The 19,838-nt window shown below is 37.2% G+C and overlaps 1 protein-coding gene across 1 annotated transcript; it reads left to right on the top strand.

Annotated features, from left to right (window-relative positions):
• The first annotated feature begins 6,621 nt into the window (after nt 1-6,621).
• On the top strand, nt 6,622-14,447 carry LOC123759733 (27 kDa glycoprotein). Its single transcript, XM_045744990.2, has 6 exons — nt 6,622-6,923; nt 8,950-9,092; nt 9,822-9,943; nt 11,419-11,573; nt 11,864-12,017; nt 13,223-14,447. The coding sequence occupies exons 1-6, from the start codon at nt 6,875-6,877 to the stop codon at nt 13,443-13,445; spliced, it is 846 nt and encodes a 281-aa protein (XP_045600946.1). The 5' UTR covers nt 6,622-6,874; the 3' UTR covers nt 13,446-14,447.
• The last annotated feature ends 5,391 nt before the right edge of the window (nt 14,448-19,838 follow it).

Raw genomic sequence — 19,838 nt, 5'->3', positions numbered from 1 at the left:
GGTTGCAATTATTTTGACCATGTCGTGGTACAGTTGACTAAGGCGCTTCTGGGAGCATCCCGTTCGTAGGTTCGAACCCTTATCACGGCCCTTGTGGATTTGTTCTTATATTACAAGCTTCCACATCATCTTGGCAAACTGACCATCATCTAGCAGGTTGGGAAGAGATATTAATTGTAATAGTGGACCAAGAATCAGTGTAGGACTTCTAGGACCATGGAACACTTAGAGATAGGTTATGTAGAATTAACAAACCCATCTCATTATCTGCACTTAAGCTATTGAGAATATGGAGCAAGTATATTACTAGTTACTAGTTACAAGTATATTACTAGTTACTAGTTACAAGTATATTACTAGTTACTAGTTACAAGTATATTACTAGTTACTAGTTACAAGTATATTACTAGTTACTAGTTACAAGTATATTACTAGTTACTAGTTACAAGTATATTACTAGTTACTAGTTACAAGTATATTACTAGTTAATATACTTGTTACAGTAGGTACTCGACAAGTCACAGTCCCGCTCCTTTGCCAGGTAAGTCCACTACGGGCTCACCATAGCCCGTGCTACTTGGAACTTTTTGTTCCCAGTAGCTGAATTTTATACAACAACAACAGGAACTCGATCAGGAGTTGGTCAGCCTGTTGTGGGGCCGCATCCTAGGCAGGGTCAGGAATTCGACCTTGGGGAGAGGGGCTCGATATAAGCCGAACGTGTACGAATACACACTGGCTGCCTGTCCCCTGACATAATGAATTATTAGTTATGAAATAAAATATAGTCTGACTGTCCTTATATTTTCATGTATAAAATAGTTTAATTTTTATTTATACAAGAGTTCTTACTTTCTTGTACAGCCACTAGCATGCTTAGCGTTTCCGGCAAGTCCTTAATCTATGTTTACTTAACCTTAACCTTCACTTAATCTTTAACCCTCAAGTTCAAGTATGTTTATTGAGATAAGAAAGAAATACATCTCAAAGGGATAGAGTAGCTTAGGCTATTTCTACCCCCCTCTACTTCAAGTCCCTCAAGGGGCGCACACATTCAGTGAGTACAAATAGACAAATAACATTACAAGAATCCCATTTAACATTGCAGGTTAATATAGTAAGCACAGCATATAAGTGTTACACTCTTGAGGCAAAATTCTTGTAGCTCCTAAGCATACTGTCTATCATACCATTATCACACATACAAACAATTTGATGTGGTACACTTCTTATTTCCTTATTTCTATAGTTATCAATAAGTTGACACTAATACATAAAGTTCTAAGGTGTGGGCGTGCGGCATACTACATAATTTACAATCCTTATCTTTTTCACTGACATCAACACCGTATTGCCAGATATATTTGTATCCTAATTTTAATCTCATGTAAACTGAATCCTTCCAAGTAGACTTTCCTCTACAATAGGTGAAGGACGAGTTTGTATTTATTATTGAATAATTCTTAAGTGTGTTACTACTGTCCACCATTACCATTCTCTTTACCATTTCTTCACCCTCTTGGATCATCTTGATTCTTGTTTTTATTTGTTTCAAGATTAACGGACATACAACATCAACAAGAGTTTTTTCCGTGGCTCTCTTCGCTATCTCGTCAACTACCTCGTTTAACAGTATTCCCACATGTGAAGGGAATTATTATTATTATTGTGGGAACAGTATTCCCACATGAATCTTACTTTATACCCAGTTTTTTTCTAATTTCTTAACATTCTCTCTACTCTCTATCACAACATTCTGGTATACTGGGCGTCTGCTATTTAAAGACTTTAACGCTCCTCTACTGTCAATAAAGAAGCAAGCATTTTTACCACATTTGACTACTTCCTGTAATCCTGCTAATACGCCTTGGAGTTCAGCCTGCGTTGAAGAGACATTGTCAGTTAAGCGGCGGCCAATAACAGTATCTACAGTGCCGATGTCAGTGTACTCCCTGATCAAGACTCCACATCCTACCTTCCCATCCCTAGCTACTGACCCATCACAATATACATGTAGAGTGTTTTCTGTAGGTAATTTTCTAATTATACAATCATATGTTGCCCTCAGCTCTCCTATTTCATACATACTTTTTTTTTTGCAAGAGAATAATTACTACATCTACATTACAATCCTCCCATGGTGGTGTGAATTGTCTCTTGGGCACAGCAATACACTCTGTAATAACATCATACTTTATAACATTATAACATAAGGTATTCATATATGCTCTCTTCTTTATCATACATTGTTCATCTCTTCCCACCGTTTGAACCGAGAGGATTAATTCATTAGTTCCCCCACCTCTCATTAATCTAATGGCAGAGGCTACATTTATCTCTGAAATTTTATCCCCAATACTCTGCAGATTCAACTCCATCCTCATCATCTCAATAATAGCACTTCTTGGGCATCCTAAGATAATTCTCATGGCTTCATTTTGTACCTTCTCCAACTTGCCCATCCTACCTTTACCAAAACAAGAAATGACAGGTGCAGCATAATCAATAAGAGATCATACAGTACTCAAGTATATCATTCGTAGCACAGGGACTCCCACTCCCTTTCCACAGCATGCCAAGGCCTTCAGAGGTTGTAATCTCTTCCGACATTCCGACTTCCGACTTCCTCCAAAATCAGATATTATGTACCTAACTCTGCTCTCATCTCTCTATATTATGCACTAATCTATCCCTATCTTAATTATGGTATCTGTGCATGGGGTTCAACCACTGCAAACAACCTCAAGTCCATCATTACCCAGCAAAAATCTGCTATCAGAATAATAACAAATTCTGCTTTCAGACAGCACTCAGCCCCCCTTGTTTAACTCCCTAAACATGCTAAACATAATCTCACTCCATAAATTCTCTTGTGTCAACTACATTTACAAAACCCTGTTCTTAAATGCAAATCCTGCTCTGAAACTCTCCCTGGACAGATGTAATAGGACCCATTATCACCACATCAGAAATAAATATCTCTTTGATATCCCCAGAGTCAAACTTAATTTGTGTAAACACTCTATGCAAATAAAGGGACCCAGTCTATGGAACTCACTCCCTATTGAATTGAAAAGCTATCCAACTTTTGCATCATTCAAAAACAATACTAAAAAGTACCTAATTTCATCTTCATAGTTTTTTACCTTTTGCTTTAAAACTGCACTGTATCTATTGCTACCCAATCTCCCAGTCTTTATGTACCCAATCTGAACATCTTTACCATTGCGATCATTGCTGTCTTCTTATGTGTGCTGTCAATCTGCTGTATGGTGTCTATTAATCTTGTTTAAATTACCAATCAAGCTGTCAATGTAATCAATCAGAGCTTTAATATACCAATGTGCTTTAATATACTTACTAATCTCTCTCATCTCATTTTTTTTCTTGCAATGTATTTGTTATCATTTTATTAATTCTGATAGAATTTACCTACTTAAAATTATCTGTTAGATTAAGGACCTGCCCGAAACGCTGCGCGTACTAGTGGCTTTACAAGAGTGTAATTACTGTACTACGCTATGTATTCTCACAAACCCAATGTACCTTCTTGTATATAAATAAATAAATAAATAAATAAATAAATAAATAAATAAATAAATGAATAAATAAATAGCATTGATCCAACAGTCTGTTCATCTCAGCTTCCAAACTCTCACGTGTATATCCAACATATATGCCTAAATATTTATATATATTAACTCTCAATATTTTTACCGTTTATTTTCAATATAATGGGCCTCCGACTTTTACATTCAAACTTAGTTTTGTCTTCATTGATCACCAGTCCCATATGGTGACACAGGTTTCCGAAATTATCCAACACCGTTTGAACCTTTGAAATATCATCGGCATATATGATCGGAGTTACCCCATTTGAGTATCTCTCGGGTGGTATCTTATTCATTAGTACATTTAACAGGGTGGGACTCAACACTTCTCCCTGAGGTGTGCCGAGTTCAAAAGACCTCACACCTGACATACAACCTTGATACCAGACCTGAGCCTTCCTTTCGTAAAGATAATCCCCTATCCAGCGCAATAATCTCCCTTTAACACCAAGACCAGCTAATTCATATAAACCTCTTTGTTGACTTTATCAAAAGCTCCTTGTAAATCAATAAAAATTCTATCATAATCATTATCATTAGCTAGACATTTAATAATACAGTCAGAGGTACTTTTTCCTCTGAGGAACCCGAGCAAACTACTAGACAGCTGATCACCTATTATATATAAAAGTCTATTTAAAATGATCCTCTCTATCATTTTACAAAAACACGAGGTTAAGGTAGCCATTTTTTCCCCCCACGCACGGACATTGGGGCCTGGGGGGTCTCCATTTTTTTTCTGATGCACGGTCATTGGAGCATGTTTTAAATTTTCCCAACGTTTTGGCTCTAGCTCAGGGTATGCTTTTTTAATTTTTATTCGTTAGTACCTCATTGTCTTCTCCCATCCATCACATGCAATTTTCCAAAATGTTAGATAAAAAGGTTCGCTCCTAGGCCCGGCCATTTTGTTCGAGGGGATTAACAGCGCGTCTTCCGTCGCACTTTAATTTCGTTACCTCACTGACCCTTGCACAGACATCGCTAATGGTCAATGACGTCACCAGGTAGCCGCTCAGTGACCCTGCACAGGTACGTTCAAGGGGATTAAAAGGTCGTAACTTGGCGTACCAGTTTTTAGTTACCTCTGCTAGCGATTGCCTTATAGTTCATGAATCCAAAACATAAATTAATAATTGAGTCGCAACATGGTTTTATAAATGGCCGTTCATGTTTAACAAATTTGTTATCTTTTTATTCTAGCATAGTTGAGGCAGTTGATAGTGGTAAGGATTGTGATGTTGTGTACCTTGACTTTAGCGAAGCTTTTGATACAGTGCCACATGAAAGACTGATTAAAAAGATAGAGGATCATGGTATTGGAGGTGCTATATTTAAGCTGGATTAGGGCATGACTATACCAAAGGAAACAGAGAGTTAGTAAACGATTCTTCGCGGCAGGGGATCGTATTCCAGGGACCTGCCCGAAACGCTACGCGTACTAGTGGCTGTACAAGAATGTAACAACTCTTGTATATATCTCAAAAAAAAAAAAGTATAAATGGGGTTAAGTCAGAGTGGGAAAATGTTGTAAGTGGAGTGCCTCAAGGCTCTGTCCTGGGGCCTCTGTTGTTTATAATATATATAAATGATTTAGATTCAAGTTTGAGTAGCAACATTTGCAAATTTGCCGATGATGCAAAAATCGGTAGGGAAATTAACACGGAAGAAGACTCACTATCACTTCAAGTTGATCTAAATAGGGTTTTGAAATGGTCAAAAGATTGGCAGATACTGTTTAATGCTGATAAATGTTAAGTTCTGAGACTAGGTAATGATGATAGAGTTACAAGTTACGAGCTGGGTGGTGTTGAGATTGCGAAGTCGGATTGCGAAAGGGATCTGGGAGTTATGATTAGTAAGAATTTAAAACAAAAAGATCAATGCATGAATGTTCGTAATAAGGCAAATAGGACACTGGGATTTAGCAATCGAAGCGTTAGTAACAAGACACCTGGTGTGGTTTTTCAGCCACTTGCTCTGGTTAGGCCCCATTTAGATTATGCAGTTCAGTTTTGGTCGCCGTACTATAGAATGGATATAAATTCACTTGAACGTGTCCAGCGTAGGATGACTAAGTTAATTTCCCAAATTAGAAATCTTTCATATGAAGAAAGATTAGCAAAGCTTAAGTTGCATTCACTGGAAAGGCGAAGAGTTAGGGTGACATGATAGAGGTTTACAAGTAGATGAATGGACATAACAAAGGGGATATTAATAGGGTATTAAAAGTATCAACACAAGACAGAACACGAAACAATGGGTATAAATTGGATAAGTTTAGATTTAGGAAAGACTTGGGTAAATACTGGTTCAGTAACAGGGTTGTTGATTTGTGGAACCAATTACCGCATAACGTGCTGGAGGTGGGGTCCCTCGATTGTTTCAAGCGCGGGTTGGACAAGTATATATGAGTGGGATTGGGTGGTTATAAATAGGAGCTGCCTCGTATGGGCCAATAGGCCTTCTGTAGTTGCCTTTATTCTTATGTTCTTATAGTTATTATGATATTATAATATTGTATACCATATGTTCCTCAATCATTATGCCTTTTGTCATTATGTAAATTAGATAGATAGGCCTATATTATATACATGAGGCCTTGACAGGGATAGATCATGTCAAAGGTCTTCCCATAGTTAGGGACAAGAAGTTTGTTTGGTTTAATAAGACGTGTTTGCTTCATGTAGGAACGAAAAACAACTTCTGCATGAAGGTAAATATTTGAATTTCAACTGCTTATTTTCACACTGACCAAATCAATGGTCTCTAGTGCCCGAAATTGGTGTAAATTACCAGGTAAAATGTTGAAGCAGCACCATTGGCATAGCTCGCAGTAATACCAATGGCAAGTGTTCCTTTATGTGTAAATTACCTCTATACCATCTACTCGGTTTTAAAACTTTGAGGATTATATACATATTTTTCGTTAAATATACATAGGATTGGTATTATATGAAAGGCATTTTTCGAAATAATAGTTGTGAGTGTTGGTGTGCGAGGGAGGTGTGTGTTGGCAGGCGTGAGTACAGCTGCACTAGCCATAACAAGGGCCGGAGCGGTCAGCTGACGCTCACTGGGCCCGGGGCTGCTGTTGCCTGTGTCATTACATTGGTAGCTGCGGCCGAGGACACTACTGGGACACTTGAACCAGTGACTCTGAGAAGTGCGGAACGGCAGCTAGACAGTAAGAGGCCGGGTAGAGCACCAGTGACAATCGCTAGACGCGTGCGGAAGACAGGAGTCAAGGACACACTCTGGCTATGGGTTGGAAAGTACCTGTTTGTGTTGTGGTGATGTTTGCCCTCACAGGTGAGTTGGGTGCTTGTGCAACACCTCATAACTTCTGTTATTTTGTTTTTTTCCTCCCCTCTCACATTTCTGGTCCAGTGCCCATACAAACATGATTTTTATTGGATAGTTTTTCTGGTACATTTGCTCGTCCTCCAGATCCCATTGTTTGAGTTATACAGTATTAAAGGGAGACCCAATGGGTTCCGGAATAGTTACCCCGCCCCTCCCAACCTCTTCCATTTTCTCCTTTTTTTCCTCTCCCTACCCTTTCTTCCCCTTCTCTACCCCTTCTTTCCCATCTGGCCTTCAACCTTACACACACACATTCTCTTGATTTACGTGCCAAGAAATCTAGGGACTCTGCCAACCACCTTGTACTGATTTTTATACAGATCACGATTATGCCAGACCCCACTTAATAGGACTAGGACCCAGCCTGATAAGCTTGTATCCATCCTAAACCCCAGACCATTCACATTGCGAAGTTGGATGATGCTCGCCCAAAGTGTGTGGCCTCCTACAAACGGGTCTACATTCTTGCATACAGATGTCATTTATACAGTACTGTATATAGAAATATTGACTTGTGTAATTTCATTATCAATGTAGTATGTAAAGTGATGGCCCAGTATTTGATTGTATGAATTTCCTATAATGGTGTTGAATCTAACTTGACAATGTATAATTACTTTTTCCTCTGGGATGGTACAAAAGTAAAAGGTCGACCTTGGCAATGTTCTTTCCTAATGTAAAAATGCTAGCTAGAGCTAATCTTGGACAACTGAACTATGCCAGTTTTTAGAGCACTGGTATATCTTCAGTGTATGCACTTTGCAGCAGCTTTGATCATTTTGCCAGAATTGTACTTTCATATCAGTGTCTACTGGAAAGTGAGGTTAAGCTCTTTATGCCATGCATACTATCCTTGTCTGTTGCATTAGTGTGCTGTATAACTATTCTGACACTTCAATGTTTTGTTGTGCCTGGCTGTAAAGTTGTGGATGGAGGTAGCTTCCACAAATTCAGTTCATCCCACTTGTCGACTACCTGCACAGGGTAAAAGTTTTTGACTTGCTTGAAAACATTTATGAATACTTTTCCCACCTCAGAGCTGGGACTACTATGAAACACAAGATAGCTTTAAACTAGCCAACATAAATCAAAATAGATGTAGCAACATGTGAAGTGAGAAGCAACTGGAGGAACTAAATGTAAAAGAGTTGGGAACTAAAAAAAATTGCATATGGATCCTAAGGCTGCTACTGCAGTGCAGACTACAGTACTGAAAGCCCAGAAATGCTTGTTTCTAAGGGAATAATAATGGCCATTATATTAGTAAAGAAATGGGATAGACTAGATCCTGCACGAAAGACTAGTATCGCTAGTAATGATTCTCAAGGTATGAGGACAATAGAGTTTAAGCCTGAAATATGTAGGATCAGAATACTGTATACTGCTCCAACATGGAAATAACAGGTGATGTGGTCAGCATGTCAAATAGCCATTTGATTCCCAGTGTCATTTGGTCAAACTGTTTAAAATACATCTGATCAATGCCTCCACCTAGCAATATTTGGGTAATTGGTCCCCGAATATGGAAAACCAGTTCTTAAATGGGACTAGTTCTAGCTAGGGTTTTGAACTGTTGGCTATTAAACAATTGAGCAGGCAAGTTCCCGTAGTGAAGCAAGACGCTTGCCTTGCGTTTCGTGAGCGCTTTGTCCTGGGTTTGTATCCTGGCCGGGGAGGATTTACTGGGCATCAATCCTTAACCTCTAGCTCTAGCCTAACTAGCCTCTATTTACCCAACAGTAAAATGGGTATCTAGTTAAACAATTTGGCGGGTCATATTATGGGGAACATAGGATTAAGGACTTGACCAAAATGCTTCACATGCCAATGGCTGTACAAGAATGTAAGAACTCTTGTACACTGGTGTGTGTGTAATTGCCATGCTGTTTAAATTGGCTTAACTTCCATTAATGCATTACTAATGACAACATTGTAATTATAATATGGAACATGGATTTTTTTTCTTTTATAGGTATTGTGGGGCAACAGTTGAATTTGGGAGATGCTGCAAACTTTGCAGAGAACATAGAAAGTCCTGACGATGTGCCACAGATAGCAGACTGGAAAGAACGATGCCGTGCAACTGTTGGAGAGGATGCTGTAAATGATATAGAGGTATGATAATTTTGTTGGCAATAGTAGTAATGTACAGACATCTTAACGTAGGGTGTGTTCTGGAGGGGTGGGGGAAGATGCTGTAAATTGATCTACAGCAATTGATGCTGTATGGAGTCACCCTTGCAAGAGTTTAGAAGACACTGCTAATTGTTCACTTTGCCCCAGTATATTTACAGTAGTTCCTAATCTAAATGACTCCTATAGTATAGTCCTTTTTGAATATTGTTGTATTAATTGTATACATTATACAGTATTTATTACCCTTGACCAACATACTAGGGTACATGCTTTCAAAGACGGTAAACAGTCGGTACTGTACACTGTATGATAGCACTTGTATTATTTAATCTCCCGTACATTGAGCAACTGCAAACATAGATCTTGGCTGTTTGCATAAAACATGATGCAGTTTGAAAGATTGATATTAAGCCTCCTCAACAGGCAAGAAAAATGACCTGCCAGATGTGTGGATAGAGAACTAAATAAAAACTATTCTACATAATTTTAACATGGTTTCAGCTAATGCACTTTGTTGTATAATTATAATCTGCAATTTAAATTATTTTAGGATAATGAATTTTGTATTAAGTTTCCAATGTTCAAGACTGGAATTGCCTTCCTTTATTGCCTGTTATTTAAACTTCTTAAATTTATATGGACAGCTTCTTTAAGAAAAGTAAATTTTTAAAATGTAGTTTGTCTAATGATATACTTCATAAAATACAGGAGTCTGGCAGTAATTTAGGAGACTGTGTTGGCCGTCAAATCAACTGGAGCAAACTTCAAGTAGAAATAAATCGTAGCATACCAAGGGGAGAGCTGGATTTGGTCTTCAAGAAGTACTGTGGGTAAGGCATTTTGTCCATTTAGTTCCTACCAGGTAGGAATGTAAATACAGTATTGTAATGTATTGGACTTGCAAAATAGTCAAACTATGAAGGGTAAATTTAAATTCCTTTATCTTATTTTATGTTTGTTTCATCCTCTCCACTTCAGGAAGGGAGTAAATTAGATGGTTGGCAAGTTTTGTACAGTATAGATTAAATATTATGATTAAATTGATAAAAATGGAACGGGCAACTTTTTCAATATATTCAATCGAGAAATGACCAGGAGCATGGCTAAAGATGCAGGTCAATAGGGCTATTTGCAAGAGTGCAAGAAGTACCTTAACTGTGTTAGAGGGTATTTGGCAAGTTTCTCCAAAGGGTGATAAACTGGTCTGCAATTCTTTTCAGACTGCATTTAGTGGCATTAAACGGCATTTGACCAGACAGTGAACCAGAAGGCAAAGGCCAGGGATTCAAAAAGCATTAGCCTAAACTTTCCTCATAGTAGCCAGTTTTCTTTATTAAAATGGTTCGATCTCTAAAGCACTAGAGATGTTGGCCATAATAGCCTTTTGATTGACTTTTCCCAGCCTTTTAAAGCTCATAAACTGCTTAATACTGTAAATATAGACTAAGCTGCTGTGATTGAGGAAATGCATGTTTTGACAAGTGGAAACTTTATTGCCTAAATTCTGGTCTGAGACTGGATCAAAGACTTTGGTCTAGAAGCACCTTGATAAGGAAAGGTAACTTTTCAAATGAAAAGTACATTTTTTATTTGAATTTGGCCAAAGGGTTACTTTCCTAGCTGGCATGTACAGTATACTGGTACACTTCTACTATATAAATAACTTTCATATTTTAGTGTTACATTGCTTAGTTCCTGTTCTTGCTATATAGTACAGTACCTCACTCTTGTAAATTTACGAATTTGGATACCCTACCTTGTATAATTGGCATATTTTATTGTTCGGTCTTGTACCATATATCAGAATGGTTGTACGTACACGTAATATATTTGACACTGGGAGAATTACGTTTGTTGTGAATGCAATACTTTGCAATTTCATGCTTTTAGTTTGCCTCTTAACCACTGTACTGTGCACTGGTTTAATATGGAAAAATACCATGTGTATCTGTTTACTAGTACTGAGGAACGGGAAGCAAGGTCAGTGTACCCATGGGAGTTTTGAATTTTAAGATGTACTGTATTAACAAACGTGTGCCGTTTGATGCACTCCCCCTTCTCTGATATGGTGTGCACAGTAGTGGTTAAATGATTCTCAAACGCTACATTCAATAGTCTAATAAAAACCCATAATTTTTGAATTGCATTCAATCAGGATCATGATTTTGAAGGTTGTATAGTTAGGGTAAAGCATTGGGCAGAAAAGTTTGTGCAATATATTTACTTGCTGAACTGGGTTGGAAGAATGCATTTTCAGTCAATAATGTAAGGAAGTTGTAATAAAAATCCAATTTTATCACTTCAGCCGTCGTGATCGTCTCATGGCTTGTGCTGAAGCTCTGTTTACCAAACTTGAAAGGTGTATGAATGAAAGAGAGCTGCGTGACCTGAACATTACCAGGAAGGCCATAGATGCTGGAATAGACTTTATTTGCCATAATGATGGAGACAAAATTGCTTGTGAGTATTGGTTTTTGTAGGTTTGTAAAGTTTTCTCCATCTGCTCTGTGCTTCACTAGCTGGAAGAGCATCCTGTGTAGTGCAAAAGTAGCTTTTTAATCTTTTATAAAACCATTGAACAATGTTTTTTTTTTCTCCCAGTGTTTTAAATTAATGGTAAAGCAAAGTAATTTACTTTTAGTTTACATGTGTTGCAATTTGAGTTTAATAAATCTGAAATAATTAATATATTAATCTTACTCCAGTATTATACTGATTTATCTAGTGTATGGTTTATAATTCTCTTTCAGTGTTCATGGCTGAGGAGGGAGAAGAATGTATAAACAGCCAGAAAGACAAAATACAGTCTTGTATTGAAGAAAAGGTACCTGATCTTGAAGAGACGCAAAGTGACCCTTTGAGTATTGGTATTAATGATCTCGTAATAAATGAAGAAAACTGCAAGTAAGTTTTTATAAAACTTAAATTTGAATTGGTCCAAAAGAATTAATCCTAAATTCTACCCCCTGATAATGTGTCAACCAGGAGAATTATTGGTCCTTTTTCATCCCTGACCTAATGGCATCAGTCTGCCCAAATGACACTTTTTGAAAGTGCCATAAATAACAAAGTAAACAAAATAAATCAAAGCCATCTGTGGTATGCTCATTGGCTCTTTATCAGCCCTAATTACTATACTAGTGTTCCACTCGACTCTAAAATAGTTTCCATTTATTCCTTCTTTCCCCACTATTTTGCTGAGCCAGATATAAAGTTCAAACTGTGGCGATCTATCAAGATAATCTGACAATGTCGTGTTTTTACTCTTATCACTGTTCTTTCCCATTTTCCATTAATCATGACCACTAATCTGGTGAATGAAGTGTCCAACTAGGTTTGAAAACAATCTACAGTACTATTGGTCTTTTTCTTTATGTACCAAGTCCATTTAATCTAAGCCAAAACACAAGATTTTCTATAATTGATCTTGGAAATGTTCATTTAATATTTAGCCACATTATACAAAAGCTTAACTGGTCTACAAAGATAATTTATTGGAAGTTATATTCTTAGATTTGCTTCACCAGTCGATTTTCTGCTTCACTGAATACAGTGTACTGAAATTCACTTGCCAAATTTTTTACCATGCAGTACTAACATTGTATTGACAGTAGTACTACTTGTGTATTAAACTAAAACTGATGTACAGTACAGTATTTTGAATATACATAATGGTCTCCTAATACTGTTATTGAAAGCCTGTAACATTAATTTTTACCCACAAATAGCTGGTTTGCATAAATTTTTAAATGTAAAGTTGTCAAGAATCACCCCCCCCCCCCCCCCCCCCCCCCCGTCACAGGGAGCCAGTCATCCGAGCGGACTGTGCCCCTGTTACCTAGCAGTAAAATAGGTACCTGGGTATTGGTCAGCTGTCATGGGCTGTTTCCTGGGGGTGGAGGCCTGGTCGAGGACCGGGCCGCAGGAACGAAAAAAAAAAAGCCCCGAAATCTTCTCAAGATAACCCCCCCAAAAAAATGGTAATTGAATTGGTAGTGCTTATTGAAGACACTGTTCAGCAGATCTGTGTTTTTATTAAAGTTAAAATACTTGTATTGATACATAATCTAACTTGGACCATTAACCATAACACTTTTATATATTTTCAGAAAAGTAAATGCTATGCACCAATGTGTAGTGAAGTACACTGAGCAATGTGAAGACCCAACCCCATCTAACATCCTTGACTCGCTGATCATGCAAATTTTGAAGGTGACGCCATGTTGGCAGACCAGCAGTGCTCCAACCTTCATGTCTCCCACTCAGTACCTCTTACCTCACTTGCTCACACTACTGGCTGCTGCACTCACTGCTGCTAATATACTTCTTTAATATTCTATGGGTAAACTTCTCTGTAAACCAGTACAGATGTACTTGATTGCAGAGCGACAAAAGTTTGACAGTTGGTGGTCCTAAAGTGAATGCAGCTAATGGGACAGATTGTGTTGCACACTCAAGGCTGATCTCATAAGTTTAATTATAATCTAACATTAGATTAGAAGGAAATGTTAGACTGGCCTCGGTCATTTGATGTTATGTACATTCCTCTGCTTTAAATAGATCTGTTTGAATTGTAAATAGGTACTCAATATTTTTATATTCCTAAATAAGCAATGTTTAGTTATGCATAGTAGGTTTTGTTTGACGTGTAGCCTTGAAATATCTGAATTTTAATAACTTTAATGTTGAAGATTCGCTTAAATTTTTAAGTTTAAATTTCCTGTAATGTTAATTATACCAGCATTTCATTTGCTCTATTCTCGTTAAAATGTCTTTCAAATTTAACTTTTCTGCAATATTTGTTGCCACCCATTTTCAAATCTCTACTCTAATTTTGTTGTTGTTTACCCTAAATGTTGAAATTATTCAAAATGGAGTACTGTGACTTGTCACTTAACCAAATTGGTTTTTAAAATACATTTTGTGCAAGAATATTAAAACTGTCAATTTTCTAAAATGTATTACACTAAGGCTATAGTTCATAACAATGTGCATTATACACAGCAATTCAGTTGACTTGGACACATTGTGGCTTATTTTCCTAAATTTGTATTGGTAGAACAGTGCTAAAAATGAAGTGTCTTTTTGTACATGAAAGTTGTAGCCCTTGCAGGCAAAGAAATTAAAATATATATAATTTAATTTCTTTGTCTAAATTGCTACTAAAAGATAGTTCATGGTTTAATGACTGTTCTTGTCTTGCTGTGCTATAAGCAGTTTTGTACTTCACTGCTGTGAATGATTGTGATTGGTAATGCAAGAAGTGTATATTGACATAGTGCAATCTATAGTGTGGTGTTAAGCTTTTAGTAAAGTCTTATTAGTTGGTAATCATTTCTTTTTTCTATAACCTTCCTTTACTTTAATATTCTGTTCCTCCTGGCTGATGCCTTCTACACTTTCACAGGCGAGAAGAAAGGTAAATGTGCTCTATTAATTGCCTTTAGAATACTTGATAATTATTTCTGGCTATTGTCTGGGTTTATGGTTAAAAAAATAGCATTGGAGTGTTGCAAAAATTGGCTTTGCCTTTTCCTAAAATTCATATGGCTTATTGACTCATTTTTGTTAATTTTTATTTTCTCTTGTAATTGATAAGAAATGAGCTGTTTTGCAAGTTACATACTGCACAACTGAAGGTATATTGACTCTGGCAATGTGATCCCATGCAACAAATTTGTGACGGTATTCAAGAATTTTCTAGCATGTATTTACACTATTAAATGGCAAGGTGTTAAGGGTTGGAGGGCTAATAAATCAATGTTGAATTGGTAGCACGAGACAGCATTTCTATTTAAGCAGTCGCCTGTTTTTTTTTATTTGTGCTATGCAGCTTTCCCAGCTTCGCATTTTTTTTTCTTTTATAATTGCCTGCTTAGTCTGTCATTTGACATTTTGGTAAATATATAAAACTAATTATCTTGTCTAATTTTTAGGAACACCGAATCTTTGTTTACATAGTGCATGTGAAATTGTATGAATTGTCATAAATTGGTATGCATTTGTAGATAGAAATGAGATTGGGTGGATAAAAATAACTGCCTCATATGGGCCAATAGGCCTTCTGCAGTTATCTTCATGTTTATCTTCTTGATAAGAGTGTAGGAAAGCAAGACATATTCATTGCATGGTAGTCTCTCGAACGCCTTGACTACCTCTGACACCTTGAAGGAAATTCAACCAGACTACCAAAATTGGGGACTAGGAAACCAATACTCTTGCAACTCCTAGATATCTTTCCCTAGACAGACTGGCCAGCCTGCCGACAGCAGCACTCCTGTGGCACTCGGCTGCGAGAGATGTGTGTACCCCATCAATTCACCGATCTGACTAGTTATATGGTTTTTTTTTATTGGCTTGTCCACGGCCCCCATCCCCCAGTATTGGCTATTGATACTGATAATGGCTCCAAAGAGCCTCCACTTATGGGCTCACCATAGCCTGTGCTACATGAAAATTTCGTTCCAGTAGTTAAATCTATAATGGCCATAAATTATTTTTTATAGATTGGTATATAAACTAGTGTATTGTGTAGTTGATAATGCTGGAGGATGTTCCAAAGTATAAAAGTCTTGATGGCGGCTCAAGACACTGAAATAGGTAATAATTTAAGTCGGTAGTAAGACATGGAAAGCAAATGAACCTGCCTGTGCATGGAGACAGTGGATTTCAGACAGTATGTTATCAAATAGTCCCTGAGCATGTGCACTCAGCTTGCAGACATCCTGCACATAAGAGTGGGTGAACTTTACTTGATGGTACTTTTCTCTTTCAGTTCGTTTTTCTAACATTTCTCCTCGTGTTTCTTTTTTGCCCCCGTGGAGAGTCCCCCTTCCGCAGTTTTGTACATAACCCGCATCACTAAAGCTTTTACCCCTCCTACGATTCTAAAACACCTTTTCCTTGAGCACTTTTCTCACTCTCGCTCCGTCTTCACTGATGGGTCTAAGTCTGCAGACGGTGTAGGCTACTCTGTTGTTTTTCCTGATTGCACTTGTGTGTGTCGCTTACCTCCGGAGACTAGCATCTTCACAGTGGAACTTTATGCTATTCTCTCTGCTCTGTCTCCTGCTCTCTCGTTGACAATCTTCCTTTGTAATTGTTGTGCCCTCATGGCTCTCGGGTCCTTTAATCTGGTTTATCCAGTGGTTGTCGAGATCCAGCATTGGCCGTTTCTTGTTCACAGTAAATTTAAGTCCGAGTTTTGTTGGGTTCCTAGCTATATTGGTGTCTCTTTAAATATGTGCGGATGCTGCCGCCAGGGAAGCTGTCCGCTCTTGTCCCATTTCTCGTAAAGGTATATCTTATTACAATTTTTACCCGGTTATCCATTCCTCCATCCTTACCCGTTGGCAGGCTTGTTGGTCTTCTGTTATTGGAAGCAAGCTGCATACTCTTAAGAGTTGTGGCCGTCGTCCTAGCACCGTAACCGGCGATGGGAAACGGCTCTAGCGAGGTTGCGTATTGGCCATACTCGCTTAACTCATGGTCACTTGGAGCGCTGCCCTGCTCCTTATTGTCCAATTAGCATTGTCCCTCTTACGGTCCTGCATATCTTTGTTGAATGTCCTGACTTCCAGGATGAGCGTGTGTCTTATTTTCCGACTGTCCCCCGCGGTCGCTTGTCCCTCGATAGTATTCTTGGCAACAAGATACTTTTGATATCGCTCGCCTTATATGTTTCTGTTCTTGTATTGGCATCCTTGGTGATATTTAGCGCCCTCTGATTATCCCACACATTTGATGGTGCTACATAGCCTTCCTGGTTTGGTGCCTTCTTTTGATAATTACTTGCTTTGATGGTACTTGTCCACCAGTGCTTGTATTTGCACAGTCGGTTTAAATTCTATTGTAAAGTTAGTCGCCATAATATTTATAAGAATTTAAAATTGCCACATGTTTTATCTGGGTAAACAACCCGTCCTCTACTTAAGTCCATTACATCCAGTGGTCAACTCCACAGACACATAAATTTTAACATACTGTTCATTCAAAACTGGAATTTTCTCATAAATTAATATCATAATATATTAGCATATTGTGCATACTCTATGTAGGCATAGGTTAGGTGTTTAGGTTCTGTTGGCGATTATTTGCAGTACGCGGGTGAAGCATTTATAGCATTGTGGTTCGAACAAAATTTGTCAATGAAGCACTTGTTCCGGAAGTGTTCGAACAAAATCAGTCGAGTCGTGTGTAAACCGTTTTTCATTCGTGAACGGGGAGTTTGGCAGGTGCATGGAATCGCTTTTGGGTCTTTGGAGGACGGGCTGGGGTAATGGATAGTTAATGAAATTTGCACAGGGCAGAAGAAAAAGGGGTGGGAGGGAGGAGGCCTTCCCGTTTCAGTTTTCTACCTGTAGACCTTTGGCAATACAATCGTAGATTTGTTGCACTAGGTAAACACTGTTAATACTGTACTCTCAAATATTCAGTCACTGGTGTGCTACAAATTGGCCACTCTTCATTCGAATTCTCCTGCAGATCACATAGTGCACAAAATACCAGCCAAGCATATAGGCTTATCTACTTGTATAATGCAAGTGATTGCTCCATATGAAGAAGACCTCATCGATTACTCGCAGTATGGAAAGGAAATTAGAGGAAGTGCTTATGTTGATTTAGGCACGGCGACGATCATGGGATCTGATGTGCCCCAAGGATGTGCTTAAAGAACAGGATGGGAGAAAGTGTGAGGGTTACTAGCCAATGTTTTGATTTGGAATTCTAGAATTGGAAGGACAAAGTAGATTTTTATTGTACCAATAAAATAATGGCAGTCTTGAAAGAGCAGTATGAAATAATAATAATAATAATTTATTATTATTTATTAATTTTTTTTGTTAAGAAATTTAAGATTTTAAATTTTAACATGATTTTGTTTAGGGATTGATGAATTTAACATCTGTGAAGGGATATAATAAAATTAAAATAATTACTGTACTGCATTGACATTGATAATACTGTAGTAGCTACTACAGTAAGTGCACACTGTCGGTTACCTTAGTTTAGGGGAAATAAATAGTAGTAAAAAGGTGGGGAGGGTGATTACAGTGTAAAATTGCCAAGTTTTCATATTTCAAGGTTAGGTTATCAGTCCTTGGATTGTCATAAGTTGTATGTAACTATTTAAGTTTGTTCACTAGTGCCATTGCAGTGCTGTGATTACTAATCAAATGGTAGATACTTGAATTTTAAGTTTTAGACTTATTTAGAAGCAAAATAATTTTAGCATGGTTTAGAAATAAATGGTTATTTCATGAGAAATGTTAAAACTACTACTGGAGGATGATTTGATGATGGCAAACATTTTCAAGTAATGAACATAGTATACTGTACAACATAGAGCTTATTTTATAATTATTGGATTTGTAAAAAATTTTCATAATTTTTATTCATTAACTTTGAAAGTACTGTATGGTCATCAAAAGGAGCATCCAACTGCGTAATTATTTTAATAGAGATCTATCACTTTGTAGGGATCAGTAACAATAACACATTTGCCCTTGACTTTGCCTGGGCAGCAGTCAATATTTTATTTTCTGGCATTTGTAAACATTACATTGTAATGGGAGCCAGGACCAAACAATATTGTTTGAAATGTATGAAAAAGGAATGAATCTGTATGCAAGAGTAAAAATACAGTAGTGTGAAGGTGTTCGTTGTCCAGGCAAGTGCGGTTATCATCGTAAGTTCATGTGGGAGGTGAAGTCAAGACTCCAAATGACTGCTGGGAGATGCAGTTGAGCTATTTTTGAACCACATGTACAATATTGATTCAAACACTGACACGGGATGTATATTTTGACTGACTATTACCTGCAGTGCACTAGACGATGGACAACTTTAACTACACTAAGGTTATGATTCTTGGAAGAAACCAATTTGTGTTGTAGGATTATTAGATATTTTGCCAATATTTACTTTCATAAAGTACATTATATAACTGACTAGGCATCCCAACCTCTTTAATGTATCTAATACGGTACACCCCTATACTCATTCTGTGTGATGTACAGTACCATATTAAATACTTTAATGCAAATTACCATGCTGCACAAATATGATTTGGATTGTAAAATTATAAATTAAAAAAGTAAGGTTTAGGAAACTTGATTTGAATAAATATTGCACTTTAATACTAAAATAAATTTGCCCGGTAATATCTAAAAATTTTGTAAAAATTGCTTTTGAATTCCCCACTTAAGCATTAGAGAAAACTGAATACACAGTGCTTTTCGGACAACAGGTAAACATTTTTACTCTTTTTAATGTCAGGAAAAGGAGGAGGATACGACATATAATTCATATTTCCAACACTTTTAGCATTTGTCCAAATTGTAATAGAAGACTTTTTGAAATTCTTTGAGTGTTTGAGTCCTTACAAAAGTTTTGAATAAACAATTACACTTGTTTCTCAGGTTTAAAGGTATAGTAACTTCAAGTAAATTAATAACCATTGTTTTATCAATTTTTTAAATATTGAAGGTGTAATGATAGCTTAAGTATAGTATTTGAAGTATTATCTCCAATACTGTGTGAAGTTCAAATGCTGAAGAGTAAAAATCATCCACAACTCCACCTTTCCCGTTAACTCCATGCAGAACATTATGTATACTTTATATACATTTCATATATGTTTAAGGTTAGTGATACATAATTTATCAGTATTTTTCTTTCAGGTTAACTATATTTATGTATAAAAAATACAAATGTATATAAAGC

Source organism: Procambarus clarkii, chromosome 22 (genome assembly GCF_040958095.1).
Source record: "Procambarus clarkii isolate CNS0578487 chromosome 22, FALCON_Pclarkii_2.0, whole genome shotgun sequence".
In the NCBI taxonomy this organism is placed as follows: Eukaryota; Metazoa; Arthropoda; class Malacostraca; order Decapoda; family Cambaridae; genus Procambarus; species Procambarus clarkii.
Note: the sequence above shows the minus strand (reverse complement) of the source record. Positions and strands in the feature narration are given on the sequence as shown.